The sequence below is a fragment of the Saimiri boliviensis genome, chromosome 12, assembly GCF_048565385.1.
Source record: "Saimiri boliviensis isolate mSaiBol1 chromosome 12, mSaiBol1.pri, whole genome shotgun sequence".
In the NCBI taxonomy this organism is placed as follows: domain Eukaryota; kingdom Metazoa; phylum Chordata; class Mammalia; order Primates; family Cebidae; genus Saimiri; species Saimiri boliviensis.
Genome location: NC_133460.1, coordinates 85,555,595 through 85,572,969, shown reverse-complemented (window position 1 = coordinate 85,572,969; position 17,375 = coordinate 85,555,595). Strand labels below are relative to the sequence as shown.

At 53.6% G+C, this 17,375-nt stretch overlaps 1 protein-coding gene across 2 annotated transcripts; it reads right to left on the bottom strand.

The window, feature by feature from the left end:
* Positions 1-337: 337 nt before the first annotated feature.
* On the bottom strand, positions 338-15,889 carry SEMA4G (semaphorin 4G). Of its 2 annotated transcripts, none has more exons than XM_003922285.4 (15): positions 15,787-15,889; positions 12,343-12,849; positions 12,103-12,251; positions 11,772-11,834; positions 7,745-7,843; positions 6,798-6,891; positions 6,547-6,660; positions 5,853-6,022; positions 5,600-5,769; positions 5,156-5,300; positions 4,804-5,026; positions 4,472-4,587; positions 4,163-4,338; positions 3,929-3,990; positions 338-1,548 (listed from the first exon to the last, which is right to left on the bottom strand). In XM_003922285.4, the coding sequence occupies exons 2-15, from the start codon at positions 12,464-12,466 to the stop codon at positions 719-721; spliced, it is 2,535 nt and encodes an 844-aa protein (XP_003922334.3). In that variant the 5' UTR covers positions 12,467-12,849; positions 15,787-15,889; the 3' UTR covers positions 338-718. The 2 variants fall into 2 exon arrangements, with proteins under 2 accessions (XP_003922334.3, XP_074238860.1); XM_074382759.1 differs by having other exon boundaries at positions 4,178-4,338.
* Between the last annotated feature and the right edge of the window lie 1,486 nt (positions 15,890-17,375).

Below are 17,375 nucleotides of genomic sequence, written 5' to 3'. Positions count from 1 at the left end.
CTGCACAGGAAGGGAGAGGAGGGGAGTGATGCAGTCTTACCTCCCTAGGCTGGCCCGTTCCCAAGCTCTTGCCAAAGAGGTCACCACATGGAGCTGGGGCTGGGGAAGAGGACCAGATAGGATGTGGCAATTGGGAGGGTACCCCAAGTCCAGAAGCAGGGATGAAACAAGAATGCACCAGGAGAAGGTGAGGGTGGGGGCACTGCAGCCCAGCCGATAAACATTCTTCCACGTGTGCCTGTGAATGTACGCAGGGCTTAGGTGGCTGGCAGAGGTCTTGTCTGGTTTCAGGACCATCCAGCACACAGGGCCATGCAGAGGGTGGTGACATTGAGGCCATATGGACCTGCAGAGCCCTGCTTGGGAGAAAGAGAAAGGGTTTGGGCAGATGAATGGAATAGGAGGATGTAGTCCTCTCCTCTAAGTGTTTAGGTTAAGGGGCTAGGAACTGGCTCTGGGTCTGCAGGGCACCTGGTCCTGAGGGAGCACCTACCTCTGAGGAGCACCGATGGGCCTGGGCTGCTCACATGTGGGTCTGTGGAAACTGAGGAGGGGGCTTTGGCTGGGCCTGACTGGCCAGCCCTACAGGGACATCAAAAAGTTGGGAGGAGGGCATGGAGTTGGGGGAATGAAGCTCTGGTGGCTGTGTTAGGGAGGCAGTGGCCCAGCCTGGGACAGGCAGGCTGGCTTGGAAGAGCATTTGTTCTGGAGGCTGGGCTCAGACAGAGCTCTCATCTAGCTGCTCTACGAGCTGCGTGTGCTTCCTTTTCTCCAGGATGCGACTGAGTTCCTCGGCGAAGGAGCAGGGCCCTGCTGGTACTCCATTGTTGCTCTGCCTCAGGAGCACGTAGCTATTGCCATTCATCCTTCGCAGCCGGCTGGGCAGTGCCACCAGGCCATTGGTCAGCTCAGCCGGTGGCGGTGGGGGCGGTGGGGGTGGTGGGGCTGGGGCTCCCTCTCCAGGGATGATCTGAAGACAGCTGCCTTCCAGGCCCTCAGCCCCCTCCTCCTCATCACCCTCATCTTCCTCTCCAGGACACTGGCCTGAGACTGTCTGAAGCTGCACGGCAGATCCTCCTGCCCGGCTGGCCCGACCCAGCGAGTATTTCCGTCGGCGCCCTCGTCTGCCTTCCCGCAGACAGGCCACATAGAGGAGGGAGGAGGCCAGGATGAGGCAGAGGCCACCAAGTGCAGCAATGGCGAGCACATAGAGCAGTCTCACATCAGGTGCCAGCTGTGCCCCAGCTGTGGCAGGGGCTTGCGGAGCTGGGGCAGGAGTGGCCGGCCGGACAGCGAGGCTATAGGAGGCCAGCAGGGTGCGGAGGCCATTTTCTTCAGCATAGCAGCCATAGTTGCCACTGTGCTCGGGCTGTGCATCTGTCACCAGCAGCCCATCCACGCCCACACGGTAGCCACCCTGCCCATCGCTCAGGCCCATGCTCCCATTGAACAGCCACAAGGCCCGGGCCAGGTTGGATGGCTGGTCACAGGGCAGGAGGACATCATCACCCCGGAGCACAGAGCGGGTCTTCAGTGGTGGTGGCGGCCCTGTGGGGGATGGGGGAGAGGTCAGTACCGGCTCAGCCCAGGAAGGGATTGGAGATGGCAACCCAGGCTGTGTGTGCACTGCCAAGTCCCTGGCACCAAGCACAGAACCCAGAATCACAGTGACAGCTGACCAAGCCTCTGTGCTCATGCTTTCACATAAGGTTCACGCTGGCCCTTCCCAGGAAGCAGGCAGTGCCTTGGGCCCTTTTCCATGCTCTCTCCATGCTCTCATCCTCTCCTGTGGTTTCAGTTTCTGCCATCTGCCAGTAACTCCTAATCTCTACCTCAGACTTCTCTCGTGAATGCCAGACTTGGATATCTACCATGTGCTGGGCATCTCCACATGAGGTCTCTTGGGCATCCGAAAGTCCAAAGCTTTTCTCCCAAACTACACCGGGTCCTTTCCTTGAGTTGCTACCACTATGAATGGCACCACCAGCCACACACCGTTGCTTAAGTCAAAAACTCCTGGGAGTCTCCCTTCTCTTTCTTCTTCACATTTTTTTTTCCTCTTTTTTTTGAGATGGACTCTCATTCTGTTGCCCAGGCTGGAGTGCAGTGACATGATCTTGGCTCACTACAACCTCCGCCTGCCCGGTCCAAGTAATTTTCCTGCCTCAGCCTCCTGAGTAGCTGGGATTACAGGCATGTGCCACCATGCCCGGCTAGTTTTTGTATTTTTAGTAGAAACGGGGTTTCACCATGTGGGTCAGGCTCGTCTCGAACTCCTGACCTCAAGCGATCCACCCACCTCAGCCTCCCAAAGTGCTGGGATTATACGCGTGAGCCACTGTGCCCAGCCCTTCTTCACTTTTGTATCTAACTCTCACTATGATTCTGTTCCCGACATCTATCTTAGACCTGTTGATTTCTCTCCTTCCATGACAGCTAGCCCATTCTGGTTCCATGTAATTCATTCTCCATGTGAGGTATTTTATTTATTTATTTGAGATGGAGTCTCACCCTGTTGCCCAGGATGGAGTGCAGTGGTACAATCTCGGCTCGCTGCAACCTCCGCCTCCTGGGTTCAAGCGATGCTCCTTCCTCAGCCTCCCGAGTAGCTGGGACTACAGGTGTGTGTTACCATGCCCGGCTAATTTTTGTCTTTTTGTAGAGACAGGATTTCACCATGTTGGCCAGGCTGGTCTTGAACTCCTGACCTTGTGATCCACCCACCTCGGCCTCCCAAAGTGCCAGGATTACAGGCATGAGCCACCAGCGCCTGGCCTGAGAGGTATTTTAAAAACACAAATCTGATCTTGCCACTCTCCAGCCCAGAACTCTTCAGAGGTTTCCTATTGCTTTTTGAATAAAGACCAAAATCTTCAACATGGTCTCTGCCCGCTTGTCCAGCCTATTCTGCCATTCAAACATACCAGGCTCCCTCTGCCTGCTGTTCCCTCTGCTTGCATGTTACCCCATTATCCCCTGTCCTCTGCTTACCTGACTAACTTGTGGGAGATAGCATAGTATAGTGACCAGAAAGCAGCACAAAGTCAAGTCAGACTGCTTGGGGTCAGGTTTGAATTCCTTTTTTTTTTTTTTTTTTTTCTGATGAGGTCTTACTCTGTCACCCAGGCTGGTGTGCGATGTGCGATTTCAGCTCACTGCAACCTCCACCTCCCAGGCTCAAGCGATCCTCCCACCTTAGCTTTTCAAGTAGCTGGGACCACAGACATGTGCCACCACACCTAGCTAGTTTTTGTACTTTTGATAGAGATGGGGTTTTGCCATGTTGCCCAGGCTGGTCTCCAATTCCTGGGCTCAAGCAATCTGCCTACCTCGGTCTCCCAAAGTGCTAGGATTACAGGTGTGAGCCGCTGTACCTGGCCAGGTTTGAATTCTGGCCCAGTTTCTTAACAGCTGAATAAGTCTGAGCAATTTACCTACACTCCCTGGGCCTGAGGGAGGTCCCTCATGGGGATAATAATAATGGCACCTTTCTCATAAGAATGCTGTGAGAATAAATGACATCATGCATAGAAGTATTTAGATCAGTGCCTGGCACACAGTAAACACTTAATACATCTTAGCTATGCTGATCAACTTTTGTTCTTTCTTCAGATATCAGCTCAGTCATCTGACCTTCCTTGGGGAAATACCCATTAACCTCCTGAACCCTTGTCATCCGACACTTGGCTGAAAGCTCCAGAGGTGACAAGACATGTCACAACTTGAATGTGTTTCCTCATTTATAATTCATTTGGGCAGCAAATGTTTGTTGAGCACTTACTCTGTGCCAGGCGCCATGTTTGGGTCATCCTTACCAAATGCACATAGCCACAGCCACTCAGATACAAACATGCACATACAAATGACAATAAATGGCAAAGAGGACAGGCTGCTCAACTACACCCACACTTGTCTATGAGTCACTCACCTGTATCCCTGCTGCTCTCACAGCCTCGATTTCCTCTCTCTATGTCCTGTATCAGTGCTGTCCTGGGGACAGAAGATCAGCTTTCATGAACAAGGGGCACTGGGTTTCAGTTTCCCAGTGAAAGGGTGGATAGGTCTGTTAGCAATAACTAGCCCCCGCTCTCCCCCAATAGCTGTCAGGCCTTCTCTCCTCTACTCAGGCCACATATGACTCTCACCCCTCACCACTTCCCACCTGCTGCCCTGGGACCTGTTAGCTGTGGTGGTGGCTGTCATGCAGGCCTGGATGCCAGCGTCCCAGCCACAGTAGGGGTCCCGGGCCAAGATGCAGTCATAGCAGGATCGGTAGCGGAAGCAGCTGGAGAGTGGTAGTTGGATGACTCCGCTAGGAGCCCCCACGTAGAGGCTGTGCTGGGAGCCAGATAGGACAGTTGATTGGCCACGCCCCCTACTCATACTTACAGACCCACAGGCTCTGCCCAACCTCCCTTCTCCCTCCTCCTGTTTCAGCAAGGCTATATTAAGGGTCACAGAGAGGGGCTACCTGCAATAGAGAGATGACTAGATTTTCCACAGACTGGGGCTCCCTGAACACTTGTGTCTCTTCAATAATGTGCATCCCAGAGCCCAGGACTACAGCCTTGTGGATCCAGCCATCAGCTGGCATGGAAAGAGCAGAGAGTCAGACCGCAACAATGGGATCTGCTCGCAGCACCCTGCAAGAGGCCTAATAGGAACAGCTCAGGAGTCATGAGGTCCAGAACAAAGATTTAGCCAAGATACTGGGACCTCCCGACTAGTCATAGCAGGAATGAATGGATTCAGAAGCATTCGTGATCAGGGCGAACAGGGATCAGGGATTGGGATCAGAAGCACCTGTGCCCAGAAAGAGCAGGTCATAGGTGGGTCCAGCAGGCGTGGTGACAGGCGTCCCCGTTAGGTGTGTGTAGCGTACGTTGCGCTTGAGCAGCAGGGGCCGTCCACGTGTGGGCACAACGGGCCGAGCCATCAGTGGGTGCAACTTTACGAAGTCCAGGACCAGGGACGGCAAGTCTTGGGATGAGTTGTAGCCTTGGTTGCGTAATGAATCTGTGATGCACTGGGGTGGGGGGTGGGGGTGATGAACCTCGGGACTCTACCACCTGCCTGCCCTCTCCACAAGCCCAGACCCTCTGGCCCTTCCCTGTACTCTGTCTACTCAGCACTGGCCCTAGGCCTGGACACTCACCGAGCCAGGCCGGGGCTCAGGCACCCCACCCTCATAGCGACCCCAACGCCGGGAACCATCCTGGTATTCCATATAGGGTCCTGCAAAGACAGCCTGCATCTCGGCCAGGTCATAGCGGCAAATGGCTGAGGCCTCCAGGGTCTTCCTAGGAATGGGACATAGGGCAGGGGGGCGAATTACATGGAGTCAAGCCGGCCCCCTGACCCATGCTCGGCCTGAAGCTTCCTGTTACCCGGCCAACCCCAGCTGTAGTCCCAAGGGCCTCTCCTGTGAGTCAGTGGACCATTGTATTCATCCTCTGGTTCTAGCCTAGCTTGATGTGCTTAAAATTCTCACTTTGCAGCTGGACCTCTCCACAGCGGATCCTCTGTCATCCTCATTGACCTCTGCTCCAGCTCCTATGCTGTCCCCAGTTCCCTGCTTCCCCATGGTCCCTGCACTGACCACTGTGTGCTCAGTGTGAAGACTGCATAGAAGTGTGTACGGCTTGAGGTATCAGCATCCAGGCTGCAGACCCCACGCAGCGTCTCATATAGTGGAATGTGGCAGATGAGACGGGCTTTCAGGAAGGAAGTCCACTTTTTCTGCAGGATCTTCTTCCCTCCCAGGTCTCCCTGGGGAGGTAGAGGCATGGGATAAGGGACCAGAGTCAGAGGTCCAGACTCCATACCCATGCCCCAACGTCAGCCCTATCCACCTTGCAGACGCGAGCCACACGGGCCACACGGTGGCTGCTGCGGCTCTGAGTGAAGCTGCCAGAACCCTCCTCGGTGGCACGCTCCGTGAAGAAGTAGTAAACCTTGTCATCGTCACCCACTGCACTGGCCTTGCTCTCCCGCACGAGGACAGAGAACACAAACTCAGCATCTGTGGGTCAGGCAGTTTGAGAGGCTTTTGTTTGTTTGTTTTTGACTCAGAGTCTCCCACTGTCGCCCAGGCTGTAGTGCAATGGCATGATCTTGGCTCACTGCAATCTCTGCCTCCTGGGTTCAAGCTATTCTCCTGCCTCAGCCTCCTGAACAGCTGGGACTACAGGTGTGCGCCACCACGCCCAGCTTTTTTTTTTTTTTTTTTTTTTTGTATTTTTAGTAGAGAGGGGGTTTCACCATGTTGGCCAGGATGGTCTCGATTTCCTGACCTCATGATTTGCCCACCTCGGCCTCCCAAAATGCTGAGATTACAGGCATGAGTCACCATGCCTGGCCTTGAGAAGCTTTTGAGACAGGCTGGGGACCTCTTTCCCCTACTCCAAGGCTGACCCCACCCCAACACACAAGAATGGAACGGATAGGCTCGCCTGGGGCTTCAGGGGTGGATAGTCAGCTGCCCAAGGAAGTAAACATGAAGAAATAGTCTCCTACCCCCACCGCCCTGCGCCCCCTCCTCCTAACCATTGAGCCAGTGCATTGGCGTCTCCTCGGTTCTCAGGGAGTGTGGGTGGCGGCTCCTGCGGATGTCAGGAATGCTCCGGAATTCGTACCGAGTGGCTGTGTAGAGGCCTCCATCTGGGGTGGGGACATTCCAGGCATGAGTCACATGTCATATACAACGGGACATGTGACATATACATGGTGGCAAGTTCTAGAGATGAGACCCACATCCTAAAAACCCCATGCTTGTGCAGGGAAGAGGGCCTCCTCACCAATGATGAGGCCTGTGAAGCCGCGGGCTGGGTCATAAGGACACTTCTCCTTCCCCTCCTCGAAGCTCGTTGGCAAGGTGAAGGCCTCAGCATCCTAGGGAACAAGGGACCAGCAGTAAGTGGTTCAGAGGACAGGCAGGGACAGTGACTCAAAGTCACATCAGTCTGGGGTCAGGGATCAGTGATCAGGGCTAGGGGCAGGTGGTATGGCAGACACACCTGGCAGCGATAACTTAAACATCCCCTGAGAACAACCTTATGGCCTAAAAACAATGTGTGTCTGGAGTTCCAAATCTGGGAATGGCCAACCCAGAGATTCATTCCTTGTCTCTGAAGAACATCTGAGCCCCTATTCCATCCTGGGGGACACATGCCATACAGGGGATCAAGACCTTTTGTTTTGGGTTAAATGAAGTCTGCCGGATGGAGGTGATTAAGGAGAGGATGCTAAGTGAAAATGCTTTATAAACTGCATGCTTTTTATAAAGGGGAGTGGTTCTCCAGTGCGGCCTGCTGCCACTGGACTGCCCTGTATGTAAGTTCCCTTAATAAACCATACATCTCGGCTGTGGCTCATGCCTGTAATCCCAGCACTTTGGGAGGCCGAGGCGGGTGGATCACCTGAGGTCAGGAGTTTGAGACCAGCGCCTGGCCAACATGGCAAAACCCCATCTCTACTAAAAATACAAAAATTAGCTGGGCATGGTGGCGTGTGCCTAAAATTCCAGCTACTCAGGAGGCTGAGGCAGGAGAATTGCTTGAACCCAGGGGATGGAGGTTGCACGCCAGCCTGGGTGGCAGAGAAAGACTCCGTCTCAAAACAAACAACAATAAAACAACAAAAATACACCTCTTTCGCTGGTTCTGAGTCTCTTCTGCGGCGTCTCGAACGTGATGCCATCCCTACTGAAGTCAACAGGGATCTGGCACAGCACAGGTATACTCACGATGGCTGCACAGAGGGGCTGGAAGGCGTGAGTCCCACATGCATAGAGGTGGGTGGAATTGAGCCGCTGCAGGAACCGCACATGGTTAAAGCACTCCGTCTGTGGGATGAGGTGGGGGAGGGCTGTGAGCCCCCTGCCTGACTAGAGGCCTCCTCCATTAGTCTAGCTTTGTAGTTTGGCTCTTGCCCCCACCCACAGGACAAATGGTTCTTTCTAAGATACCTGTGATCCTTGTCACTGCTCCAGAATATTTCCCGGAACTCACTGTCCTTGGCCTCCCAGTAACATGACCCTGTTTCTCTCTTCTGTCCCTCAGATTACCTGGCAACACTCTGCCAATATCTCCTGTGTCTCTTGCAGTTCCCTCCATCCTGGATCAAGAGCCCCCAGGGATTCCGCCTCCCCAGGGTGCTTCTCCTCTCCCATCCTGCTCCTTCTCAGCAACTCTTTCTAATCTTGGAACTCCTGCCCTCCCCGTTGGGGTGATACAACCAAATCTATCCCTACGTGCCAGCTCGCTCTTCACCTGATATCCCAGAGATGCTTCAAACTCGCCTTGCCAGGAACCAAGCTCATCCTCCTCCGTAACCCACATCTCTCCAAAACCTGTTTACCCAGTTTTCCCACCGCACTTCATCCATCCTGCGACTCAACCCAGAAGCCAGGAATCATCCTTGCTGCTTCCTACGTCCTCACCCCCACATTCAGTCCCCTCTCCACAATTCATTCATTGTCCTAAACATCTCTTGACTTGGTCCACTTTGACTCCACCACAGGCACCCAGTCCTAATTACCGTAATCTCTTCCTCGGACATCTGCAGTTGCTACCCGGTAGCTCCTCCCAACCTTCTCTTTTATAAGAATGACTTTTGTAAAAGTTATTTGTTCAGCCAATGATGACTACATGCACATAGTCTAAAACTTAGAAAGTACAAAGGGGTATGTTATAAACAGGAGTCTCCCATTTATCCCTGTCTCCCAGGTTGCCTGCAAAGAAGACTGCTGTTACTATTGTCTGAAGTTTTCTTCCAGAAATATTCTACCAAACAACACACTTTTGCTACTCTCCAACCACTTCCCAAGGGATAGTCTAAAAATGTAAACCTAGCCAGGTGTAGTAGATCACACCTGTAATCCCAGCACTTTGGGAGGCTGAGGTGGGAGGATCACCGGATCACTGGAGCCCAGGAGCCCAAGCCCAGCCTGGACAACACGGCAAGACCTCATCTCTGTGTGGTGGCAGGTGCCCGTAGTCTTAACTACTTGGGAGGCTTAGGCATGAGAATTGTTGGAGCTCAGGAGGATCACACCACTCTATCGGCTCGTCGGTGACCTTAACGTAGAGCCCCACATGGTTATAGCCCTGTGTGACGGGGCTCTGCCCCTGCCTCTGGCCTCACTCACCCTACTCCAGCCACACTGGTCTTCTCTGCCTGTCAAATGCCGTCAGCTGCCACCCTCTTGACTTCTTTGCCTTGTTAATGATTCCTCCTCTTGCCTGTCACCCAAGGCTTAGGTCCATAAAGGCCTCTTGGTGTCTCCCCTCACCTGGCATCTGTCCCTCCTCTCCACAAGCCTGCTCAGGCCCCTTCCTCTGACCCAAATGATGCCCCCAACCTCCTCACTGCTTTTCCTGCCTCCAGGCTCACCACATTTTTAGTCTTCCTAGAGCCTCACGGATGTTGCTATGCATTGTGGGACTGGGCATGCAGCATTTCCCAAGCTCATTTCACGTGTAAACCCCTCCTTTGAAAATTAATGTTCCTCATAACATGCTTTGGGAATTGTTCTTTTCGTTTGTTTGTTTTTGTATTTTTAGTAGAGATGGGGTTTCACTACGTTGGCCAGGCTGGTCTCGAACTGACCTCGTGATCTGTCCACCTTGGCCTCCCAAAGTGCTGGGATTACAGGCGCGAACCACTGCACCCAGCCGCTTTGGGAACTGTTCTACAAAGCCTTGCTATCCAAAGTGTGGTCTGGGGACTAGCAGCATCGACTTCACTTGGGAGCTTGTTAGAATTGCAACTCTTGGGCCCTTCCCCAGACCTACTGAGTTAGCATCTGCATTTATAATACACCTGGGTGATACATTAAAGTTTGAGAGCTTCTGAAGTATCAAATTGTGAGGGTGTTTGCTGTCACAGAATAAAATCCAAACTCCAAGCTGGGCATCTGTGGCCTTCTGGGACTTGGTTCCACCTGCCTCCCCAGCCCCGTTTTCTACCCATGCTGTACCAAGAGGCAGCATGGAATCTCTTGATGGAATCTCTTGGAGGTGCCTTTTTAAACACAGCTGTCCCAACACTGTCCTCCACCCACTGAATCAGAGTCCTTGGCCCAGTGGACATTGGGAATTTTGTTGTTGTTGTTGTTGTTTGTTTTTTGAGACAGAGTTTCACTGTTGTTGCCCAGACTGGAGTGCAATGGCACAATCTCGGCTCACCGCAACCTCTGCCTCATGAGTTCAAGTGACTCTCCTGCCTCAGTCTCCCGAGCAGCTGGGATTACAGGCATGTGCCACCATGCCTGGCTAATTTTGTATTTTCAGTAGAGACAGGGTTTCTCTATGTTGGTCAGGCTGGTCTTGAACTCCTGACCTCAGGTCATCCACCTGCCTCGGCCCCCCAATAGTGCTGAGATTACAGGCATGAGCCACCGCGCCCAAACAGGAATTTTTTTTTTAAATTTTTTATAGAGATGGTGTCTCATTATATTGTCCAGGCTGGTCTTAAACTCTTGGGCTCAAGTGATCCTCCTGCCTTGACCTCCCAAAGTGTTGAGATTACAAGCGTGACCCATCATGGCCAGCCCAGGACTGTTTATTTTTAAAAGCTCTCCAGATGGAGCCAGACACGGGACTCCTGCAGACACTCTATTCTTTAGCTGGAAAGGCTGACAATTCACTAATGCCACTCCATGGAATATTGGGTACTTGAACTATTCCTTGACCAAAGCCTCATTTTTCTCATCTGCAAAATGGAGGACAATGCTCTTTCATAGGGTTATTTTAGAATTAACTGAGATAATAGCTAAATCAGCACTTGCTATAGATGGTTCCTGACTTCACAATGGTTCAATTTATTATGATGGCTTTATTGGGAAGTAACTCCATCGTAACTAAGCATCTGTAGAGGTTACTTACTGTTTTTTGTTGGTTTGTTTTTTCTTTTTGAGACAAGGTTTTGCTCTATTGTCCAAGCTGGAATGTAGTGACTTGATTACAGCTCATGCAGCCTCAACCTCCCATGCCCAAGCGGTATTCCCACTTAGCCGCCCAAGTAGCTGGGACTACAGGTGCATATCACCATACCGGGCTAATTTCTGTATTTTTTTGTAGATAGTTCTTTCTGTGTTGCCAGGGCTGGTTTTGAACTCTTGGACTCAAGCTATCCTCTCACCCTCAGTCTCCCAAGGTGTTGGGATTACAGATGTGAGCCATCACGTCTAGCCTACTTACTGCTATCATGATTATTTGGGATCCCAGAGGAGATTAAGATGCCACTGCAGGACAAGCTAGTAGGCCACCAGATGTTTGAATAGAAGTACTGTGCCCAGATGCTGGGTGCAATGGCTTACATCTGCAATCCCATCACTTTGGGAGGCCAAGGTAGAAGGATTGCTTGAGGCCAGGTAACATAGCAAGACCCTGTCTCTACAAAAAATTAAAAACGTAGCTGGGCGTGGCATGTGCCTATGGTCCTAGCTACTCAGGAGGCTGGGGTGGAAGGATCCCCTGAGCCCAGCAGTTCAAGGCCACAGTGAGCTATGATCACGTCACTGTACTCCAATCTGGATGACAGAGTAAGGCCCAACCTCAAAAAAAAAAAAAAAAAAAAAAAGAAAAAAGAAAAAAAAGAAAGAAAAAGCTGTGCTCACGGCTTGCCACTCTGGCAATCCTCACAAGGTTTATTGTGGTTGCTGAGATTGACTGGTAGGTCTGCACCTACCTATCTGTGTCCCCAACAATGATGGCATCCCTGATTGAGGAAGAAGAGGAAAGGAGCTGGGGACAGGGCAGATCACATACCTGGTTGTTTTTCCCTTTTTGATGACATTTGCTTTGCATCTCTGGGGAGGCTTCCCAGTGGATCTAGTGGGGGCAAAGGGAATAGGCTGATGCATTGACCTCAGTATCTATTACTCATAGGACCAGTCAGTAGGACCCCACAGAGCTGGGGAAATTGGGGTGAGGATCGATTTCAGGAGGAACATTGAATGCAAGGGGCACCGGGGCTTGGAAGGGCAATGCTGTCTGACCAGGGGGCTATGGAAGCTAGCAAGGTTTTGGGAAACTGAGGTCCCAGGGAGCTGGATAAGGATGGAGAGCCGCTGGGGTGATCCAGGTTCCAGGGGCTGACCTCTTTGTGAGCCCCGTCTCCTATGTCATTGGCACTGAGAGAGTACAGGGCGCCTCGGGCTCCCACCAGCAGCCTTGCTGAGGCCTCCTCCAGCAGCAGTGTTGAGTAGTTCTGGGCTTGGCCCTTGAAGTGCCGGATCCCAGAGAGCTCTAGGGCGAGCAGGAGCAGTGAGCCTAGTTCTGGGATGCCTCCCCACACCCAGCCCTGGCTCCCACTGCCTTTTGAGGTTGAGGGTCTAACCTTCGTAGGGTATGGTCATCCGAGGGGTGGCATCTAGTTCTCTGGATGGTCTCCGCAGTGAGGGTCCCGGGACTGCAGTTGCTGCAAGGAAGCTCAGGAGGAGGGGCCAGAGCCTCCCCAACATCTTCCTGGGGAGGCCCCGACTAACAAGACCCCCAAAGGGAGCCAGAGTCACAGGTTGTGGGGGTGGGGAATGGGAAGCACAGTCACAGGGGTCAAAGTCCAAGGAAGTCACTTGGAAGGTCAGGGGTCATAAGGTCATGGGGGTCAAGGAATCATGGGGCCATGGGGGGTCCTGGAATCGGGGGGACATGGAGTCACAGGGTTGTGTGGCCATGGAATCCCAGCTAAGAGGTCAGGCGGAGGGAGGGACCACATGCCTTTCTGCATCAAATGCAAACTCCATGGTGAGAGGGAGTTGTGAAGTTATAGAGGGGTTGCAGGTTACTGATGGGGTCACCCTGCCCCCGACAGTAGCGCTAGTCCTGGTTTTCTGAGGTCCGTTTTCTAAAGAAAAAACAGGGGGAAGAAAAAGGCTCTTTGATCTGTACGTGGGTGGAAGATGGATGGCGTTACCCAGGCTTCAGGGGGCACTGAGGGAAGGAGGCCCAGCATCCACCGAACTCCCACGCCAGGATCGACTCACAACCATTTTGTCTATACCTTTGCTCTGATGCAGGAAGCTGGGGTGAAACTTACCTTCTTTACAAGACCCTAGACACCCCACAACTCAAAACCCAAGGTAATGGTCCATTTCTGGCCAACCCAGAAGCCCCACTAGGCCCTCATGTCAGAGCTGGTGCTCTCTGAGAGAATGCCTACTTCTCCCAACAATGAGATGCAACTCGGTCAGCAGCTGCCCCTGCTGCCTGCGGGGGTGCCTTATGCAGGAAGGCCTGACCAGAGAGGTTTAATGGGCCTTTGTCTATTTTATCCTGCTTTCCCTTTGTTTTTTCTTTTCCCTGGCCTGAGAGGTCCCTCTGGAATTTCTCTTTAATTATAACATCTCCTTGGTATTCCTCTCCAAGAGGATGCACATCTCTGCCCACGCCAGTCTATACTGCACCCTCTGGGTAGGCATCCACACGTGTCCCTACCTGCAAGTAGACACTCACAGGCAACGGGGTGGGTCCCTGGGGTCCCCCTGGTTGCACAGGTGTAATGTCTGTGCAGGAGGCTGTAGTGTGCAAGGCCAGTGAACTGAGACACAAGCAAAACGAAGAAGGTAAATGATGGGATCCCTGAGCTCTTGGCCCCTCCCCTGACATATCTTGGACCCTCCCTCAAGCCAGCCAGTTAGTTGGGGATGGGATGGGGTGGGTGGCAGGCCTCTCCCAACCCCTGTAACAGGCCTCTTAATCACCACGGGGGCCCTTGAAGGGTTCCTGGGCTGGGCGAGGTGTGGAGAGACCTAACCCATTCCATCTCATAGTCACACACAGGCAGGGCCAGAGGGTGACACTGGTACCTCCTCTCCCAGATCAAATATTAACTATCTGGCCTTGGAAAGAGGGGAGGAATCAGGAACTGGCCAGAGGGATAACAGGAGCATTTATTCAAGAGGTAAAGGTCAGCACTGCAGGGGCAGAGCCCTGAAGGGGAGAGGGGGAGAGTCTAACATGACAGGGAGAGAAGAGGGTTCCCTGACCCTGAAAGGGCACAGGCTTCCTGTTTGGGAGCTGGAGCAGCAGAGAGCTCCAGGCAAGCTGCCCATGCCCCACCCCTCCCCATGGAGGCACACCTATTTACCTTTAGGACCTCCTATTTGCTCAGTGCAAAAGGCGTGTGTTGGGGGAGCACTATGGTTAGGAGGAACACACCCCAGGGTAGAGGAGCCACTCAGTATGGTGCACGTCACACTTATACAGTTTAAGAGTCACGTGGGTCCAGAGGAAGGTGATGTACATGCACATGGGTGCACACACACACACACATTTGCAAGGAGGTCTGTGAATGCATGGATTCACAGAGGTCATTCACACATACACTCACAGGGAGGTTTGTGCACACATATGCTCACATAGAGGGCCACAGCCACAGGTAATTATACAAATTCACACGGTAAGTTGAATTTACATGCCCATCCATTCAGCAGGTCACACAGCCTCAGAGGTTGAGGAGAGATAAACCCACACTGGTGCGTTTCTGTGAAGGACTGTGCACATATCCAACGAGAGGGTCCTAGGGACATGCACACAAATCCATTGACACAGTGGGTCATGTTCACAGAAGGGTCAAGTACATGTGTGTTCATACAGAGTCCTTAAACACACAACTACATCCACGCAGAGACAAACACACATGTATACAGGGGTCCAGTTTTTGCCGTAGGCTTGGAGCCTGCTAGTGTCCACTGGGGTGAGATGCAGAACAGAACCCTGCCTCCCTTCCTGAAAGTCCCAATTCTAAGGCCCAATTTGGTGTGTGTGTGTGTGTGTGTGTGTGTGCGCGTGCGTGCGTGTGTGTGTGTGTGTGTGTGTGTGGTGATGGGGGAGGCTTCCAACCTTGGATGGGCAGATGGGATCGGTGCATGGGTCAAGGCCGCTCTACAAGGGAGGGAATGGGAAACTAACCCGCGTAGGAGGAGGCCCCTAGCTTTAGCAAAGGAAAGGTGGAATGGAACGCATAACTTAGTACTCCTCCAACCCGATGTATACTGCAGTTCTAGAGGTGGGAGATGGGCTGGAGCTCTCAGCCCCCATTTAACCTGTTGGGAGGGGGCGGGGCTAAGTGGGCGGGGCGGAGCATACCACCCCTCTTCAGTGGCGAAGCGGGTTTAAGGTCTTCATTCCACGCCCCACACTCCACCCCAAGTTCCACAGTTCAAGTTGTTCCCCTGAGCCAGCCCCTTGAACTCTGACGACCTTTACTCTATTAGATCCTGGGGTGGAGGGAATTGGGAGGAGAGACCCTTCAAACAGGATCAATGGAGGATCAGCAAGCTCTCGACCTTCATCCCAGATGTCTACCTGCCTAGTATAGGCGGTATCTCCCTCTGCCTAGCAGGATGGCGGTCTCTCCAGGCTTGAGAGAGCCCCTCCCCCGGCATCACCTCCCTCCAACATCCTGGACAGTACGTGGTCCTCTCCCTTCTAACAGAGACTGTTTAACCTCAGTCTCTACTGCTGCAGCTCGAGGACAAGCTCTCCTTCGATCTCGCCGGACGCCGAGAGATGTGACCCAGATCCTGGGGAACACTGCTCGCCACGCGGCCCCCTCCCCGCGCCGGTTCCCGACCCCATGGTGGCCGGTCTGCACCCCGCGCAGCCCAAGGCCAGGCCCGCTCCCCTCTAGAGGCTTCATGCAGGACCGGGGGACTTGGCGGTGAGAAAGGCCTGGCCCAGCTTGGAGGGAAGAATGGACGTGGGGAAGGCCTTGCCCGACCCCTGGCCCGCAGCCCCCGGCTTAGGCCAGGCCGCCGCCCGCACTCTCCGCCCTGCTCACCTTTGCGCTCGGATCCGGGGCCATAGAGACAGCGACGCGCGGCTCCGCGGCCCCACAGCACCAGCTGTGAGAGGAAGGGGCCGCGGCCAGAGGCGGGGCGGGGGTGGAGGCGGAGCCGGGGGTGGGGCGGGGTCCTGAAAGGCGGGGCCGACTGGGTGGGGTGCGGGGAAGGTCGCCGCTCTCTTCTTTGTGCCCCCTACTCTATCTAGCACAATAGAGACGGCTAGAGGCGAGGCTCACACACAGCTTTCGGTCATCGGGCGACCCCCCCCGCCCCCGCCAACCCCGCCTCTAGGCGCTGCGGCCCTGATAATCGCCCCCTGGTGGTGGCCTCTCCACCCCGTGCACCCTCCACATGCTTATAGACGCGCACCATCCCCTGTAACCGTAAGACTCCTCCTACTTGCCTACTGCTGGGGACGTGCAAACCTGTCCTGACGTTGCGGGGTTGGCAGACCCTCTCGGAGGGCCTTCTGGCCTGTCCTCTAACCTGGACCTCGCTCCCTGCGCTCTTGCCACCCGCTTCTGCTCTCGGCCTAGAACATGGAGGGAGGGCTGCCGTAGGTGGAGACTGGGCGTTGGGGGAAGCTCTGAACACCAAGCAGGGGCTTGCTTCCCAGCTTCAGGGGCTGTTCAGCGTGAGGTGTGGCGGGGAGATGGGGTCAGGCCTGGAGGGGTTGAAGGAACAGCTTGACCTGAAAGGCACGCAGAAAATGCTTTTTCTGGATGAATGAGCCACAAGCATTTGTACCTGTTCACTCACCATATCTTAACCCTAACCCAGGCTCACCTCGGGGACTGGGTCATTCAAACACCTGCCTTCCTCCAGCTCATCTTGGGCACCATTCTTATCCAGAACTTACAGTGCACCCTTCTAAGCAATCCAATACCCTGTCCTTCCCAGATTCAATCACCTTACCCAGCAGCCATCTAGGAAACCCCTCACAATCAACTCCCCGACTCCCCTTTTTTTTTTTTTGAGACGGAGTTTCGCTCTTGTTACCCAGGCTGGAGTGCAATGGCGCGATCTCGGCTCACCGCAACCTCCGCCTCCTGGGTTCAAGCAATTCTCCTGCCTCAGCCTCCTGAGTAGCTGGGATTACAGGCACGTGCCACCATGCCTAGCTAATTTTTTTGTATTTTTAGTAGAGACGGGGTTTCACCATGTTGACCAGGATGGTCTTGATCTCTTGACCTCGTGATCCACCCGTCTCGGCCTCCCAAAGTGCTGGGATTACAGGCTTGAGCCACCGTGCCCGGCCCTCCCCGACTCCTTTAACTCGACTAGGATGGTCCTTCTTTCTGTGCAAACTTGAGTCCTGCCTCCTTTCATAGGTCACAGCCTATTTGAAATTAGCTCCTATAGTTCAAACAAAACCTGCGTTCAGGTCCTGACCCGGCCTGGTCCTTCCTCCTCCATCCATGACAGTATTAATGTGGGCCCAAGAGATGGACCAAAATGATAAAGGCCACAGGAACGTATGTGACTGACTCTTGCACGTGCCTAGGAGTCAGAACAGGATTCAAGTGGCACATTTAAACAAAGGAAACTTGCGAAAGACACTTCATCCTTCTTTCTGGATTCCCCA